The 17,044-nt window shown below is 49.4% G+C and overlaps 1 protein-coding gene across 5 annotated transcripts in view; it reads left to right on the top strand.

Annotated features, from left to right (window-relative positions):
* Abtb2 (ankyrin repeat and BTB domain containing 2) overlaps window positions 1–17,044 on the top strand; it is a 162,354-nt gene that overhangs the window by 129,547 nt on the left and 15,763 nt on the right. For all 5 annotated transcript variants that reach the window (XM_046455879.2, XM_046455883.2, XM_046455882.2 and 2 more), the window contains exons 4-5: window positions 14,349–14,501; window positions 15,445–15,610. In XM_046455879.2, the coding sequence (XP_046311835.1) occupies window positions 14,349–14,501; window positions 15,445–15,610 (319 nt within the window). The remainder of the gene's footprint in view (window positions 1–14,348; window positions 14,502–15,444; window positions 15,611–17,044) is intronic.

The raw sequence follows: 17,044 nt of genomic DNA, 5'->3' as shown, positions 1-17,044 counted from the left end.
GGAGGCAGTGTAGGTTTCACCCACTCTACCTGAAGCCCCTACCTGTGGCTTCGGAGGCCGCCCAGTGATGGAAGCTTCCACAAGGCCCTTGGGTCGTTCTAGGTGTGCGGTCTCCTAGCAGCATGACACTTCAGCTTGTCTTCCTGGGCCTCCATTTCCTCATCAGCAAAATAATGGCTACAGCAGGGTGGCTACTTTGGTTAAATGAGGCAATACAGCGCCTGACACTTTAGAAAGCGCCATCTTCCTCCTGTTATTATAATGATCATAAATAAATTTAGATGACCCATTTTACATTCGGAATAGCCTCTCTCTGCATTTATTTTCAAACTTTTTATTATGGAAAATTTCAAACATACACTGGATAAAGCAGTTATAATAGACACCTGTGTGTCTACTATCACCCACTTTCAACAGTTTTCAACTCACAGATAATCATCTCATTCAGCCATTTCCCAAACCTCAGGTTATTCTGCAATGAATGCTAACATCATATTTAGTTTATAAATATTTTAGTTTGTATTTTTAAAAGATAAAGGTTAAAAATGTAACCATTGTCACACCAGCACAAAATGAACACTAATTGCTTAATATTATCAACTCTCCAGACAGTGGTGTCTATGTATGATAGCATATATCCAGAAAGCAAGCACCAGAACTCATGTCCTTTGTAAATAAATATTTCAATATGTTTCACTAAAAGGTCAGAACAATTATCAGACCTCAAATAGAGAATAATGCTTATGAACATCAAATATCCATTCAATGCCCAAATTTTGCTGTATATCTCACTTTAAAATGTGGGTTTTGTTCAAATCAGAACTCTTGTTGTAAAGTTCATCTTTTTTCCACAGATTTGCATTGTCCAATCTGACTAATATCAAGCATCCATAGATATGTAGCTTTAGTGTGGCAGTTCTTAAAACGTGATTCTCAGGTGACATCTGGGTCAGTGAGACTACTACTTCCATTCTTCATACCACTACCAATAGTACTGCTGATATGACCACTACCATTAATAATAATGATTAATGATACAACTAGGAATAGCGTTACCACTATTATAAACACCATGACAACAGTGAGTCACAGCCACCATTAGAGAGCACACATTAAGGACAGACACACTGGAAGCGCTTTACTTATTAACTCATATTTCTCCCTGTATTTCTGTTGATCAGTGGAGAAGGGATAAATGAGAATTTTAAAGACTGGCTTCAGTGTTTGAGTCTGTAGCCTAATGAGGGCAAGAAAAACAAGAGAGAAATAAGAAGTGAGCAAAACCACGGCCTATGTAAAGAGGAAGCTCAGCTTCAGGACAGAGCATTAGTAGGTCAGCCCTCAGTCTGCTGGATCCAAATCCCAGCCCAGCCGCTTGTGAACTATCCAGCCTCCTGCATGTCATTTAGGTCCCAAGCCCCAGTTGTGCCAGCTTCATCAGGGTGGGGTAGCATTCATTATTAATGTACGTGAAGCACTTAGAACAGTATCTGGCACAGTCTGTTCTCTGTGGTTGTCTCGTCACCTTCACCACATTCTGGAGGGTCTTTGGAAAGGCTGGAGTAGTTGGGGGAGGGGTGCGGAGCAGGCTACCTGGGCCTTGAGGGACAGCTACAAGAGATTCAAATGGGTAGGGTGACTTCAGCAGCAAAAGTCACAGAAGGACTTCTAGTATTTCAAAGCACATGTTTCATGACAGAAACGGATCCACATTTCAGAAACACAAAACTTAGCCAGGTGCATTGATGCATACCTGTAATCCCAGCAACTCAGGAGACTGAGGCAGGAGGATGGCAAGTTCAAAGCCAGCCTGAGCAACTCGGTGAGACCCTATCTCAAAATAAATAAAAAAGACTGGGGATGTAACTTAGTGGGTTCAGTCCCCAGCACTGCAAAAACAAAACAAACAAAACTTAGTTCTTTCCCTAAGCCAGCACTGATTGTTGTTGAGCAAATGGTTCAAGGTCAGGCTGCAGGTCAGAGGTTTCCAGTGGAGAAGCGCATCCTCATAGAGCTAGGGTCTCAGGGTCAAGTCCAGCCCCTCCTCCTCTGACTCTTGAGCTGATTAAGTCAGCCTTGATGTTTTTTCCCCATTAAAGTGGAGATCCAAGCCTGCTTCTTTGGGTGGAACCCCAAGTTCTGGGCAAGCGGCCCCAACACAAGCGACGCCCCATTGTGAGGACAGGCACCTCTTTGTTCCCTTCCAGATGCACAAGGGGGAGTGCTCCCCTCGAAGAGCTTTTTACATAAATCAGAGGCACCCACCGATAGGCTGTGTGTTCAGTCTAAAGAAGCAGGCTCGTTAATCTTTTGCTCAGCTTGCGAAAGTGTTTTCTTATCAAATAATAGAGATGATGGCAGTGGTGGCTTTATGATACTGACTTGTGATTCCCCTAAATACCATTTCAAGAAGATTTGCAATGTTAAGCTCTTTTTTCTCTTCCTCTCCCCCTTTCTGTGCATTAAATTTCCATCTGTTTACCCAAAATGGAAGTAAATGAAATAATAGCTATTGGGTGAGTTAAGAACTTGCTTCCATGTATTCCCCAGGCTGGCGTAGCCAGTAACTCCCAAACCGACTTGTTGGTAGTGTGCAGTGCACCCAGGGAGCTGTCCCGCCTACCCCAGCTGTTCCCCATCACCTCACCCTCTTGTTTTCTCTCTGAAATTGCCTTGCTTAAGTAATTGTTTACTTGTCTATCCCTTCCCGACCCCTTTAATGGAAAGACCACAGATCTGCCTTGTTCCTGAGGTCCTCAGCACATAGAATAGTCCCTGGCACACAGTATTTTGTTCAGTTCACAAAATAGGCGGTAGAGACTCATGGTTCAGCTCCTTAAGAGTTAGGCTGTAATATGGGGTCCCTGCTCTGTCATTTACTAGTTATGTGACTTTGGGCAAGTTATTTAATTTCCCAAGCTACCATTTCCCCAGCTTGAAACGGAAAATGACTTGACCTACTTCCAAAGGATTTTGTGGGGATCAGATGAGGTAATACATGAAAAGGGCTTGTCACAGAATAAGCTCCCCATATATGGTAGCTGCTCACATCAGTATCATTACTATTATCATAAACCTATGGAAGGACTAAAATAGCTAAATCATGTTTAATGCACAAATAATCCAAAAACATTGGTGAATTTAAAAGTTGTATCTACTCAGAATTGCATATTTTCTCTCTCTTACTTATATACCTCCCTCCTTGGTCCCTGCCCTTATTTTCACCTTAACTCGGATCAGATAAGTGCCTGGTAGCCCAGGAGCCAGGTGAGTAAGAGAAAATGAGGTAAACCAGATGTCCCCAAGAGATTGATTTGAACAAAGACTTCTACAAACCCACCACCCAAGGATTTCAAAAAACTATACAACCTGGATATTTTCTCTGCCATGGGATCAAACACCAAGCACACCAAGTATCAGGTACTCTCTGTAGTCAATGGTGTATCGTGTCGCTGGTGCTCGCGGGTTTGGCCATGCAGCCTATGCATAATGGGCTGCCATTACCAACCTGGGAGTGATATGATCTGGTTATTTTGCACGGACTAGAGGCATCAAGACAAAGCTTTAGCGCCTGTGAAGCACATTACACAGCGTCCTAGCTGATCCGCACCACAGCTCTTAAGGGAAGCTGCTTCCATTCCCATTTACGAATGAGCAGACTGAGGCCCAGAGGGTCCACTGCATGCCCAAGGTCACAGCAGGGAAGAGGCAGCTGAGCTCAGGCAGGATGTTGGATTGTGCTCATGCAGTGACTTCACACTGTGGTAAATCCTCCCCTCCCAGAGAGCGAGGTCCAGACTCAGGGACTGGGTCTCTCAGTCAGCACTTCCTCTTCCCAGTGTGCCCTGGGCAGCTAGTGCCCAGCAACTTGGGGCCTCTTTCCCGTCAGATTTGAGTTTGCTGTCTCTGGGTGGCCAGCCTGAGTGTGGGCATCTGCCCAGCATAAGGGAAGGAGCAAGCCAGGGATTTGGAGCAGACAAAGGAAGTGGCGGTGCCAGATAACAGCACGAAGACAAGATGGGATCCTAGCCTAGGGGGGACAAGTGCCCCCAGGGGGCTGCCCTGTGCGTACAACTTCCTGTCCCATTGTTATACCCGCTAGTCCTCACAGAAAAGACGACTGGGAACTGCCGGGGCCCCAGGCTTGGTGTTGGTTTGGAGTGTTTTTCTAACACAGGCAGGAACAATCCCCTTTGTCCACAGTCCTCCAGGATTCTAAGAGCGCCTTGGTGCAGGGAAATCCCAGCTCTAAAGCGAATTGATTTTGCTTTCTTAAGGCAGCTTCTGAGGCTGAGCTGGAGATTTTTTGGCCCCTGAGGATGGGAGCAGGATGGGAGCTGAGGCCTGTCAGGAGCCAGGCTGGGCTGCTTTCTGACCTGCTCCTACTTGCCTGCCAAGCAGCTCTTCAGAGTTCTCTCCTCCCCCAACACCAGCACCTCTGATAGCTGTGACTCGCCCTCCACGCTCCTTACTATTGGTAGGTTTGGAAGGAAGCTCTTAAGCCTTCTTAAACTTGGGGTCCATCCCTGAAGCTTGGGGTCCAGCCTGCAGTCCCAGCCAACTTTGCGGCCTGATAAGGCTTTGAGTACAAAAGCTGAAGTTTGGGCAGATTGGTGACATGAACCCAAGGCACAGGTGCTCAATAATGCCTCCTTCTGGTTCTCTGCTGGCCAGGGGGGCATTTCCTCCACAGGTTGGTATCGTGACAGATCCTAGGGTGCTCATTTTGTTTTTATTAAGGGCAGAAAAACCACCATTAACTAGCTAACTAGTCTTGGTCAGTTTTCACTTTTGTACAATACATACTAATAATATACCTCCCTTGCAGGGTGGCTGTAAGGATTAGAGATAATTTAGTAAATTGGCCTCATGCTTTCTTGGCATGTACTAGGCCCTCAGCAAATCCCAGAAGTGATGGTGTGCTGCTTAAAAGCCCATGCTGGAGCCTTACCTGAGGCTGTAGTTGGGATGTGGGTGCAGAAAATAGAGTCAAGGCCCCACCCTAGGAGCCTGTTCTTTCTCTTTTCAGATACATACCCATTCCCAGTGCCCCATCTCCATCAACAAAGCCACTATTTGCCTGTTAAGAATTTCTTACATGCATAATCCTTTTCAGCCTCAAGAGCTGCATGTTTTTGCTTCCTCTCAGAAGTTTCCAGAAGCTTTTCATGTAACATTGGTCATCTTTCAGCCTCAGACAGAGGTGCTGTGAGATTACACTAGGCTGAATTTGAGCAGAATTACCTTTTCCTAGAGCCTAGACAAAAAGATCCCATCCCTGTCCCACAGCCTGGCATTTGAATAGAAAGACCCCCATCCCTGTCCCACTAGATGAGCAAAGCAGGACGGGTGAACCCTGGGGTTCTCCCAAGGTTGCCTTGTTGGCAGAGGCAAGTGCTCATGGAAGGGAAGTGTATTTGAGCAGATTAGAGGCCCTCACTTCTCTGGCTTCCAGATAGTGAAAGAGCTGTGGTCTCTGGTCAGTTACCACAGACCCCAAGCAAGGAAGAAGAAAACAAGTCTCTGACATATGGCAGCCATGGGGCCCTGTAGGTGAGATGTGACCCATTAGCCAAGAGAGCCACATTCCCCAGGAAGTAGAGGAGGCCAGCTGTTACACTGCTCCATCCAGTGTGTGGGACGTGGTGATACCCTGGCCTGCTGGACCAGCCACCCACCCTCTAGGCAGTCATGCTGGGAAGTTGTGGCCTGGGAAATGGGGCAGATGCCCTGCACCTTGCAAGGCTCAGGCACGGCCTTCCCTGCTGCATGGGAAAGGGTAAAGGGGCAGTGGCCCACGTGCACTCCCCACTGGAATGTAGCCCATCTCACCCACCCAGAGTCAGTCCCAGCCATCAAGAAAAAGATGGCTGTGTATCCTCCACCAAGGCCTAAGGTCTCATGGAGATCAGCACAACCACATCTACCTTTTTCCTTCCCCAGCAAAATTCCACCTCAACATCCCAGCCACCTTCCCAAAGACTGCCTAGCCCTGAGCTGTCACATGTTCCTGATTGGGAAGCTCTCATGGGAAACAGTTCTCTCTTTTTATCTGGAAATTATTTTCATTTTATCTGAAGAAAATCATTTGCCAGGGCTGAGGTTGTAGCTCAGTCGTAGAGCCCTCGCCTAGCATGTGTGAGGGCTGGGTTCAGCACCACATAAAAAATAAATAAATAAAGGTATTGTATCCATCTACAAATAAAAATATACTTTAAGGGGAAAAAAAAAAAAAGAAAAGAAAATCATTTGCCAATACCCAAGTCTACCCAAGCCTCCAGGAACCAGAGATAAAGTAGTTCCCCTTCACTAGAGAGCTCTGGAGTAAGAACAGAGCCCTGAGAACATGCTGGCAGCCAGAGGATTCGGCCTCCAGGATGGCAAACGTGCCTGGCCTTACTTATGTATTCAATAATTGAGTTCCTGGTGGGTTCCTGTGCTGAGGGATGGGGAGACGCCAGTGAGCAAAATAGTCTCTGCCCTCAGAAAAATTATAGTCCAAAGGAGAAAGCAGACAAAACCCCACAGAAACAAATGAAAGCATTACAAATTGGGTTAGTACTGTGTGGGGGCAGAGTGCAGAGCTGGAGGAGAGAACAGAGACCTGCAGAGCTGGCTGGGGGGAGGGACAGGACCACCCGCTGCCTGAGGGCAGCATGGGCCAGGCATAGGGACCTGGGGGCAAAAGGTCTTTAGCCAAGTGACCTAACACTGTGTTGACACAGCAGTTCTACCTCCTGCCTGGTTGTCCTGGTGCTGATAGTCGTAGCAACCCTCTTCCCTCTGAAGAGTGGTCCATGTTGGGTGACACATTCCAGATCTTCCTCAGTGTGAGATGGGGTACATCCCAATAAACCCACCGCAAGTTGCAAATGCTGTAAGTGGAAAGTGCATGTCGTGTTTAATACTTCCAACCCACTGAAGATCCTGGCTTAGCCCAGCCTACTATAAACAAGCTGCAGTGGGGCAGAACCATGTCACACAAACCTGTTTTATAATGAAGGGTTCCAGGTCTAATTTATTGAGTACCATGCCAAAAGTGCAAAAAGAATAGTTGTATGGGTGCACTTTTGCCCCATACAAGTCAGAAGACTAAGTCACATCATGTGAAGTTACTATATGAGGTTACAGTGCCTAAAACTCATCTCTAAGACGATGCAAACCAGGGCCAGATGACTGACCCATGTCAGTGAGTGTACGTCCAGGATCTCGGACTCGAGGCACACTGCCTGGGTTTACAGCCCAGTGCTGCCACTGGCTGGGTGCGTGATGTGGGGCAAATCTCTTCACCTCTTTAGCCCTCAGTTTCCCCAGATGTAACGTAGGCATTGTGATAATACCAGCTTCACAAAGCAGGTATGAGGAGTAAATCAGTCAATAGATGTAAAACAGTGCCTGGTGTGTTGTACACTCTGTACTGTACGTGCTGGTTGTGAGTGGTTTCCTCTTATTCCTATGTACCCCAATTGTGTCACATAGTTGACCTCCATCCCACTGCAGTTAGGCTGCCCTTGAGACATCCAGGGCAACCATGGGACAAAAGCGGGGCAATGATTCCCAGCTCATCATGATTCAGGTGGGTTCTAAATGGCTCTCCATATGTATCCCCAGCCAGGTGTGGTGGTGCACACCTGTAGTCTCAGCCACTAGTGAGGCTGAGGCAGGAAGATTGCTCAAGTCTAGGAGCCCACAGCCAGCCTGAACATTAGTGAGACCTTGTTCAAAATAAATAAATAAATGACCCTATAGGGTCGGGCATGTGGCAAAGGTAGAATAAGTGCTTGGCATGCACATCAACCCCAACAGTGGGGGGGAAAAAAAACCTAGAAATTATCAAATGCATGTCTGGGCAAGCTTTATCAGGCACCTCTAATCTGTTTCAGATGAGTCTTAATAAGAAAAGTATATTTTCCCCCACAGAAAGTCTAAAGCCCCACCTCAAACGGAAGTCACCTGACCACACACACAGGTCAGCTGCCCAGCAGCCTGACTCAGGCAGGGTGAGACAGGCCTGGGGGTCCGAAGAGAGAAACATGCCCAACACTGACTCTAAGCTGAGCCAAACCATTCTGGTTTACCCAGCAATTCTAGAAAAATAATTAGTCCAAGATGTGAGCCGGACTAGAATTGCTTCCTTTGTGCTGGGAGTGGAATCTGACTTCGGTGGGACAATGTTGGTTTTATTCTACATGGATGTTTTGGCTTGGTTTTGGGCCACAGTGGCTCTGTGGAAATCTCGGGGAAGCCGCGGAGAGGGCCTCAGGGCCAGCACTCCAAGCCAACCCCGACCTTCTCAGAGAAGTCTGTGTTTGTGGAGCCACCGCTTGATTGGGAAAATCGGGCCATCTTTGCAGTACTACTTGCCACCTCCAGACCCAGCCCAGACGGCAAGATGGGGAGGGGCGTGGGAGCAGCGTGTTTCACAGGAAGATCTGTGAGAAGCGGGGAGTGTGAGGGGACCTGACCCTATTCAACCCTGAGCTTGCCTCCGACTCCCACTCAAGGTGGAGCAAAGTTGGCGGAAGAATTTAGGTCTGAGGGTGGGAAGCTTGGTGGAGGCCCCCTCCCTTGATCATCACCTGTACTTCTCTGGCTCATGCTTTCCTGGGCTCGGAGGATGCTTTCAGGAGGGGCGGGCTGAACTTAGAGGCTGATGGGGAAATCTCCTGAGGGAGCAAGGCGTGATGTGCCTCCCCTACCTGCAGCCCAGAAAATCAGGCCCGCACCCCAGAGTTGCCGTGCACACAGCCGGGGGGGCAGGGAGTGAAACCGGGGGTGGCCCTGCTTCCCAAGGCCAAGCTTGGGCCTGGTCTCATGGCCCTTCCCAGCCAACACATGCAGTCTTTGTGCCCAGTTCCTCTAGGGCACAGAGGGGGACAAAGCTGCTGGCTGTAGACACTCAGCACATTAGATTGGGGATAGAGGCACAAGGCATCCTCCTGCCTGGGGCTCAGTTACTTGGCCTCCAGTTACCAGCCTTTGCCCATCTGCCAACCTGACTCTTGCCCCAGGCCCTGCCCACATCAAGAGAGAACAGAGCCTGCTTTAAGCTGGAAATTGGAGGCATTTCCTGTTCCATGTTGTTAAGACACTGCTTATAGGACTGTAATCCCAATAAATCATACATTTGTGGAGTAGGCAGGGTTCTCCCCCCCCCACCAGCCGCCCTGCCCCGCCCCGGGCTGCAGGGATCTCTTAAAACCAAGACCTTAAGAAGTGTATTCTCTCTTTTTTTTTTTTCCCTAAGGGGGAAAATGGGTCTTGTAGCCTTGGTCCTAGTGAGGGGCCTTAGAAGCCTTCAGATCAATACTGTTGGGCTCATTGACGTGATTCATGTCAAGGGAGAGATGAAAAGAAACCGAACAGTAGTGACACCTGGGTCTCCTGTCTCTGTTTCTTTGCTGCCAAGGCGGAGAGCCGGTGCTGCCAGAGAGCCCACAGCCCACACTCAGCATAGTGGTTGCATTTGTTTTCTCTGGTTTATGAGCCGGGCTGAGCACTGGTGGGCCGCTCGCGGGCAGGCTTCTGCTGGCTTTACGTGTTTATACTTGCTGTCAGGGAGGAGGCAGGGTGGTTGGCTGGACTGGGAGGGCTGGGGCTGAGGCATTTAATAGAACCAGATTCCTATGGCCTTTGTTGCTGTTGTGTGTTTTTTCTATCAACAGATACTAAACTCGCAGTCATAGTTAAGGTTTGCAGAGAACGACCACGTTCCAATCACTGAGCTCAGCACTTTGCATATGTGTTTCCCACCATCTTAGGAGGTGGTTTTCTGATTTAGACCCCTTTTGCTCATGAGGCAACTGAGGCTGGGAGAGGGGAGCCAGCATGCATGGAGTCACACGTTTGATTCATTGGGAATGCCCCAGAGCCCGTGCACTTGAACTCTGCAGAAGGCACAGCTACTTTCATGTGGAATCACTGAAACAAGAGGAGAGGGGTTTTCATCATTGAAAAAGTCTACAAGCCACTAACTTCACCACTTTCTCAATAGAAAAACAGGCCCGAGGAGAGTAATGATATGCCCAAGTTCAATTGTATTGAAGAAACTAGAACTTTCTCCAAGTGAGGAAGCCTCAGGGAAGGGGTCTAGGAGCCTCAGATCCCTGTGCCAGGATTGTGCATACAAACCATATGCCACACTGGCATTTTCCCCAGATCTTGTGCCACCAGAGGGGAGAGTCCTGCCCCATGCCTCTGCTGCCTGCCCACCCCAAGCAGTGTTGTCTTAGGGATCCGCCATGGTCTTCTAAGGCTGAGGTCCTTCCAGTGTGGTCCCAGAGACTCTTTCTAGGAGTCCACAGCTTGTTTTCAGAAGATACTATTTGCAGCCAGGCACAGTGGCCCCCACCTGTAATCCCAGCCACTCTGGAAGCTAAAACAGAAGAATCTCAAGTTCAAGGCCAACCTCAGCAACTTAACAAGACCTTGTTTCAAAATAAAATATAAAGGGCTGAGGGTATAGCTCAGAGCACTTGCCTAGTACATTCAAGGGCCTCAGGAGCAGATTCAATCCCCTGTACCACAAAAAAAAAAAAAAAAATGTTATTTGTATTTTCATCCTTGTCATGGGAGAGAGGGGTTTCCAGATACCATGTGATGTGATGGTGATGTCACTCTAACAGCTAATGGGATATGGAGTTAGTTATAGATTCATGCATTTTAGCATTTTCTCGGTTTCAATTTCTGATGGCCATGCATCAATAGAATAACACACCTAAAATCTCTTTGAGGTTCTTGATAATTTTTAGAAGTATGAAAAGTGTCCTGAAACCAAAACTATCTGAGAACCACTACTCTTGAGTTATCAGACCCAGGCAGAGAGAAACTCATGAGGCAGAAGGACTGGGCAAGGCAGGTTTCCTGGTCCTGACACCTACACTCTGGCACAGAAAGACTTGCAACTGGGCTTAGGCCCGGCAGAGGCAAGAAGTGGGAAATGGCCTTCTGCTTTGGGAAGGAACAAGGCAGAGAGACCTTGAGGAAAGCACATGCATCAGTGGTCCTCAGCCTTGCTCCTCCAGGCCCTTTTACCCTGGACTTAGAACACAGTCATGGCCATTGCAGATGGGAATTTTTATAGGGATTTTCCAGAATGTCCAGTAATGTAGGCCAGCTCTACTCAACAAGCTCAGTGGGCTAGTTGAAATTACCAGAAAGGAAACAGCATCCTGAAACCCATAGCCCCTGGAGGCATGTTGCTGAGAAAGCCTGTGAATCGCTTATCTCTTCACCCGTTCTAGGACCTCAGGCCAGGGAGTGAGTTGGCTAAGGAGAAAGGCCTGACAAAGTTGGACTGGGGCAGGTACAGCCTTATTTGGCAGTGGATGGGTACTAACCACTACCCAGAAGCAGAGGGATGATCTAAATTTCTCTGTATTATAAGAGTATTGATCAAAGTTTAATTCAGGAAACCGAAACTGCACTAGGTATTTTAAGTAGGAAGGGATTTAAGGAAGGGTATTGGGCACTAACAGAATTACGGGAAGGGCCTCAGGAGCAGATTCTAGACTGAGCCTTCAGGAATGGCTGCAAGGACAACACCTTAAAGCCAGAATCAGGAAGTCTTTGCTGCTTTTACCACCACTGCACTGCCTCTGGAACATAAGGAAGAAAGAAAGTAGACATTGGAATGTTCTGTACGTAGGGGGAAAAAAGATCTGATGCTTTCATGACCTCATTTACTAACAAAAACAGAGAGAACACAAAGGTGGCCTCTGCCTCACAGTCACTTACAGGAACTCATAAGCAGCATCTTAATGGGGAAATCTAATTTGAATGTCGAACCCCAGGTGCAAAGGAGTCTGGGAAGTATGGTTTTCAACTTTCCAGTGCCTAAGCAAGATGATACAATGGAGGCAGCATGAGCCAGTCCCCAGCATACACTCACTGAGGTTATCAATACTGCATTTTCTCATGTGCTGAGTTCTAAGAGGCATGAAGCGGGAGAATGAGTCAAGACACCATCTGGTTAGGCTTCATGATTTCCCAAACTCCCTCTTGGGTTTCCCATAGTGCAGCTGGGAGATGCCCACTTAGAGCTTTAGCAGCCGCACTTGGCACATCATCCTGGCTTCTGGCCACAATAGGAAAGAATGGCTGGCAGAGCCACCAGTTATCTTTTTATTTACACGTCAGTCACCACTGCTAATGGTTTAACCAAAGTCGTCTCCTCAGATTAGGAGGACTGGTAGATACAAGTGTCTCTCTGAGCCTGTCTTCCAGCCTTGTAATGAATTTTTGAATGGTATTTTTTTGAAATTCACAAAAAAATATTTGGCAGGGGGAATTCACATGAGCAGTTATAATCAAGGGAGATCTTGTTAGCAGAGGGATAATTTGTGAACAGCTTGTTTTTCCTCTCTAGATTACACAAGTTCCCCCATAAAGTTCTAACTTCCTACTCTAGTGAGTCAACACTGTGCCCTTCAAAATCAGACGTCATTCTTAACTGGGAAGAAACGTGACTTGGCCCATAACTGAAGGCCTGGATATGTGATGCTGATGCTGATGCTGATCCCTACTTTCAGCCATTCAGCAAACATTCACAGAGGATCTGTTGCACAGGCTTTGGAGAATACAGAGATGAGGAGGGCACCACTCCTGACATTAGCAGGAACACGGGACACAGCTTTACTGCTGAAAGACTGAGGTCTAGGGGGTTTCAGAGCAGGAAGAGATGGCTTTGAGAGAGAATTTGGGAAGGCTTCTGGAAAGAGGTGACATTGGAATGGGGCCTTGAAGGACAAATAGAATCTAGACAGGCAGAGTCGAAAACTGACCCCTCTGACAAAGAGTTGGGATTGGGCAGGGTGAGCTGGAGAACCTCAAGGGCTGCTGGTCAGCCATGTCCTGGTAACAGGTATTCAGGGCCAGATAAAGTGGAGTGAGGCTCTGGGCCCCCTTGAAGGTCAGGACACTGTGAGGCCTTTCCAGCCTGTGGCCTCCCTGTGTCCACATGGTAGACCAGTTCAGTGACACAAACCCAGATAGATTTTCTGTACCAGCAGAACCAGAACATCAGAATAACTTCCCAAAAGAGCCACTTTCAAGGTCACATCTGATTTCTCTCTCACTCACTGTGTGTGTGTGTGTGTTTTAAGCATCTTTTGCCCTCAAGGAGAGGAACTTTTAAAACTATGGCAATAGCCTGAGGTTTTAGAGACATGGGATAAGTGACAGGGCAGTCTTTGGAGGTTACCTGAAGAAACTGAGCAGGGAGAGAGCACATCTTTTTCCTGGCTGGAGTGCTTTGGAGTGTGTCAAGCAGAAAGATGGTGGCACACAGGCCCACTGCCTGAGAGCCCCGGGTATCAGGAAGTGGAGTGTGTGGGGCCTGGCTGCCTGCCCTGGCCTGGCGCCTGCTCCCTGGCTTAGCTTAAAAGGAAGGGTTGTGGGATGGGGCATCAGGAGGGGCTGGGGACTTAGACAGGAGGCCAACTCTTGGGCTATCATCAGAGAGAACAGCCGTGAGGGGCGGGGTTCCAGGGCTGCCTTCTTGGGCTCCTGTGAGGGAAGCGCACCATCCATTCCGGATGGACAGAGCGGGCTGGGTGACCATCCAGTCACCATGAATGGCGTGAATGGCACCCCCTGGTGGCACATAGCATGCTTTGAAAGGTGTCCCCTGGAACTTGCAACTCAGCAGCTTTACTGGCGACCCTTCAGTTGTCCTGCACCATGGCCGTGGGCTTTTGGTGTCACAGAGGCCTCCTGGGACTGATCTTCCCATAGGACTTTGGACTGCGACTCCTCCCTGAGTACCAGGCTGGAGCCACCCTGGGCTGACCCAGGAGGTTGTAGGGACCACCTCAGCCTGGGCTCCAGCCAAGGGAGCAATGGCCGTGAACTATACATGTGTGGTGTGACGTGTCTCATCCAGCCGCCCCGCAGCCCCGGAAAACCCAGGTTGCACTCTACGGCAGTTAAAGACGGTATTTTGGATGCTGAGGTGACACTAGCGTGTCTAGAGTTTGGGTCTGCATCTACTATTCAGGGGACAACCTTTCCCCCCTTCAGAGAGAGAACCTAGCCACTGAATCCCTGGAGGGGGCAGGAGTCTCCATTGTGCACACTGGCAGGCCTCCTTTCACTGCCATTTATAGACCCTGAGCTCTGCTTAGTACAGCCATCGTGGCAATTCCTCCTGACCCTTGACAAGCTTTCTGTGGAATGGGGGGCAGTTGAGGTCTCTGAGCAGAAGGACCAGGTCCCCTCCACACCTCACAGCCTGCAGGTTATGGGGCAATTCGACTTCGTGGCCATTTTCTGAGACCACATGAACCGAAGGGGCCCCCTTGCTTCAGGAAGCATCCCACCAAGACCTGACCTCTCTCTGCTGCTCCCAGGCCCTTCATGCTGCTGCCACCGCTGATGGAGTGGATGCGCGTGGCCATTACCTATGCAGAGCACCGCCGCAGCCTCACGGTGGACAGCGGCGACATCCGGCAGGCAGCCCGGCTCCTGCTGCCCGGCCTGGACTGCGAGCCCCGACAGCTCAAGTAAGTACCCGTGTCCAGCCACTGGAAATTCTCCTCTTCTCCCTTTTTCCTCTAGTGGTGGGAGGGGGTCAGAGAGCTGGGGCTATAGCCCATTCAAGCTGCTCTAAGGGTGTTCTCTACAAATGCCAAGACCGAGTGTTGTCCAAACCCAAATTTTTGACCTCTGCCCAAACCCCAATTATGGCCTCCTTGATCTGCATGGCCCAGGCCTGAACCATGCTCCACACTGACCCAACCAACGATCACAGCGGAAGCTGCCCGTTGGGCATCTGCCATTTGCCCTCTGTAGACGCACATTTTATCTGCAACTCTCCTTAGTAGAGTCGATTGCAAGTGAGATTCCAGACCTCTCCCTACCTTTGGGACTTCTGGGCCTCCCCTGAACTCTTTTTTAAATATTTATTTATTTATTTATTTATTTTAGTTATCGGCGGGCACAACATCTTTGTTTGTATGTGGTTCTGAGGATCAAACCCGGGCCACACGCATGCCAGGCGAGCGCGCTACAGCTTGAGCCACATCCCCAGCCCACCCCACCCCTGAACTCTTAAAGAGAGACACAGCGGCAACTAGAACTTGGCCACCATAAGCACACTCTAGGTAGAGGGCAGCCTGCTCTGAGCAAAGGTCCAATCGGCCAATGTTTCCTCTGCAGAGCAGCCCCTGGGAGGTTATTTTAGTTCAGAGCTTGATCCCTGACAGTTGACAGCTCTCCAGAGCTCGGCACACTTATTTAACCTGTTTATAGAAAAACAAGTGTGTGCTCTTCTTGTCACAGAACATGGTGAGACCACCACGACTGACCCGAGTGTTGGTCCCAGTCCTTCCCCCACCCTAGCCATGCTCACTGTCCACGTTGGCCCGGTCCAGCTGTGTCGTGGGTCATTGACAGGCAGGGTCCTAGTATGTCGCGCTCACACACCTCCTGGTCTCTTCTGTGCAGACCCGAGTGCTGTTTCAGTTCCTTCCGGAGGCTGGATGCCCGAGCTGCTACTGAAAAATTCAACCAGGACCTGGGTTTCCGCATGCTCAACTGCGGGAGGACGGACCTCATCAACCAGGCCATCGAGGCCCTGGGGCCGGACGGGGTGAACACCATGGATGACCAGGTAACTTCTGAGAGCTCCACCAGGAGGGGCTTAGGGACCAGACTCAGGGATTGACAAATTGCCAGAGACATAGTCCCCTCTGTCAGAAACCTGAGAGTTACTCAGCTCTGTGCTTCAGAGAGGTGAGCTGACTCCCATTCTAGATAGAATGTCAGCCTGGACGTTCTCGGGCACCCCTTGGACAACCCTGGGAATGTGACTTCTTCTTCCCTGTCTAGAGGACTGGTGACTGTCTCAGCTGGTACAAGGCTGGGAAAGAGCCCAGAGGAGTCAGTTCAGCCTCAAGCTATGGATCGTGATCCCTAACACCTACGGGCCTGCTTGTACCAGGCCCATGGAAACCCTTTGCCTTTGTGGACTTGACATTCTCACTGGATCTCGCACAGGCCTCTCGGTCAAAACAGGTGCCAGGGCTTCACGGGAGCCTTCATCTGGCTGCTGTCCCCCTCCCTCAGCAGCACAATGTGGAAGCCCGTGGACTTTAGCTTCGACAAACTGAGGGTTTAGTCTACCTTGGACAAGTCACAATACCTCCCCAGGGAGCTATGGCCCCACCTCTAAGATGGAGTCACAGTACCGCCATGTGGGGTGATGCTGAGAATTCTCCATCTAACAGCTAGTGCACGCTCAGTAGATATTCACTCTGGGCTTTGCTATTGATATGATTGTTCAGGTTGCTGGCAGTATGATGGTGCTCCTAGAATCTGTCCATCGAGGCCTCGCTAGCCTCTGGATGTCCCTGAAAACGGGGTAGAAACAACCCGAAAGGTAGTTCCTCCAGGGCTTCGAGCCTACATTAAGCTTAGACTTGTGAACAGATGCATGGAGCAAAAAGTCAAGTGTGTGAACAGAGGGGTGAAACAAGCCAAATTTTCATTCTTTTGCTGTTGACTTTTCTACAAAGGCTCAGCCTATTGTTCCTTAAACTTGGCGTTAGTAGAATGATGTGTGGGTGACCAGGCCATTTCTGTATCTCTGGGCACTAGGCAAGGATTGTGAGGTAAAGAGACTCATCTACACACTTACACCTGAGAGATAGCTCCGCACTCTCCCCCTGCCCTGTCACCCGCCACGGAGGCAGCGCTGGGAACTGCCCGCCAAACCAGGAGGGAGCCCCTACGTGGACTACTCTGCCACACAAAATAGGAATCTCAGTCTCTCTCTTGTGACGCTGCAAAGCGCCGGCTTCAGAGCTCACATGGACCTGGGTTCCTGTCCCAGTTCCGCAGTTAATTCCCCTTTTCAGCTTCTCATCCGTGAAGCGGAGCTCATAGTAGAGCCTGCCTCACGGGAACAGCCCAGTGACCAAGCCAGCTGCTGTATGTGGCCCACCCATAGTGACCCCTGCCCTGGCAGGGAGGGTGGGCCCCTGCAGTCCTCCTCCATAACAGTGGCGATGCCAGCCTACTCCCTGTGTTCAGCCCCATCTATGTA

This window comes from Marmota monax, unplaced genomic scaffold (assembly GCF_021218885.2).
Source record: "Marmota monax isolate L192 unplaced genomic scaffold, Marmota_monax_Labrador192_F-V1.1 WCK01_AAM20220418_F8-fsc00047, whole genome shotgun sequence".
NCBI classification, from domain to species: Eukaryota; Metazoa; Chordata; class Mammalia; order Rodentia; family Sciuridae; genus Marmota; species Marmota monax.
Note: the sequence above shows the minus strand (reverse complement) of the source record. Positions and strands in the feature narration are given on the sequence as shown.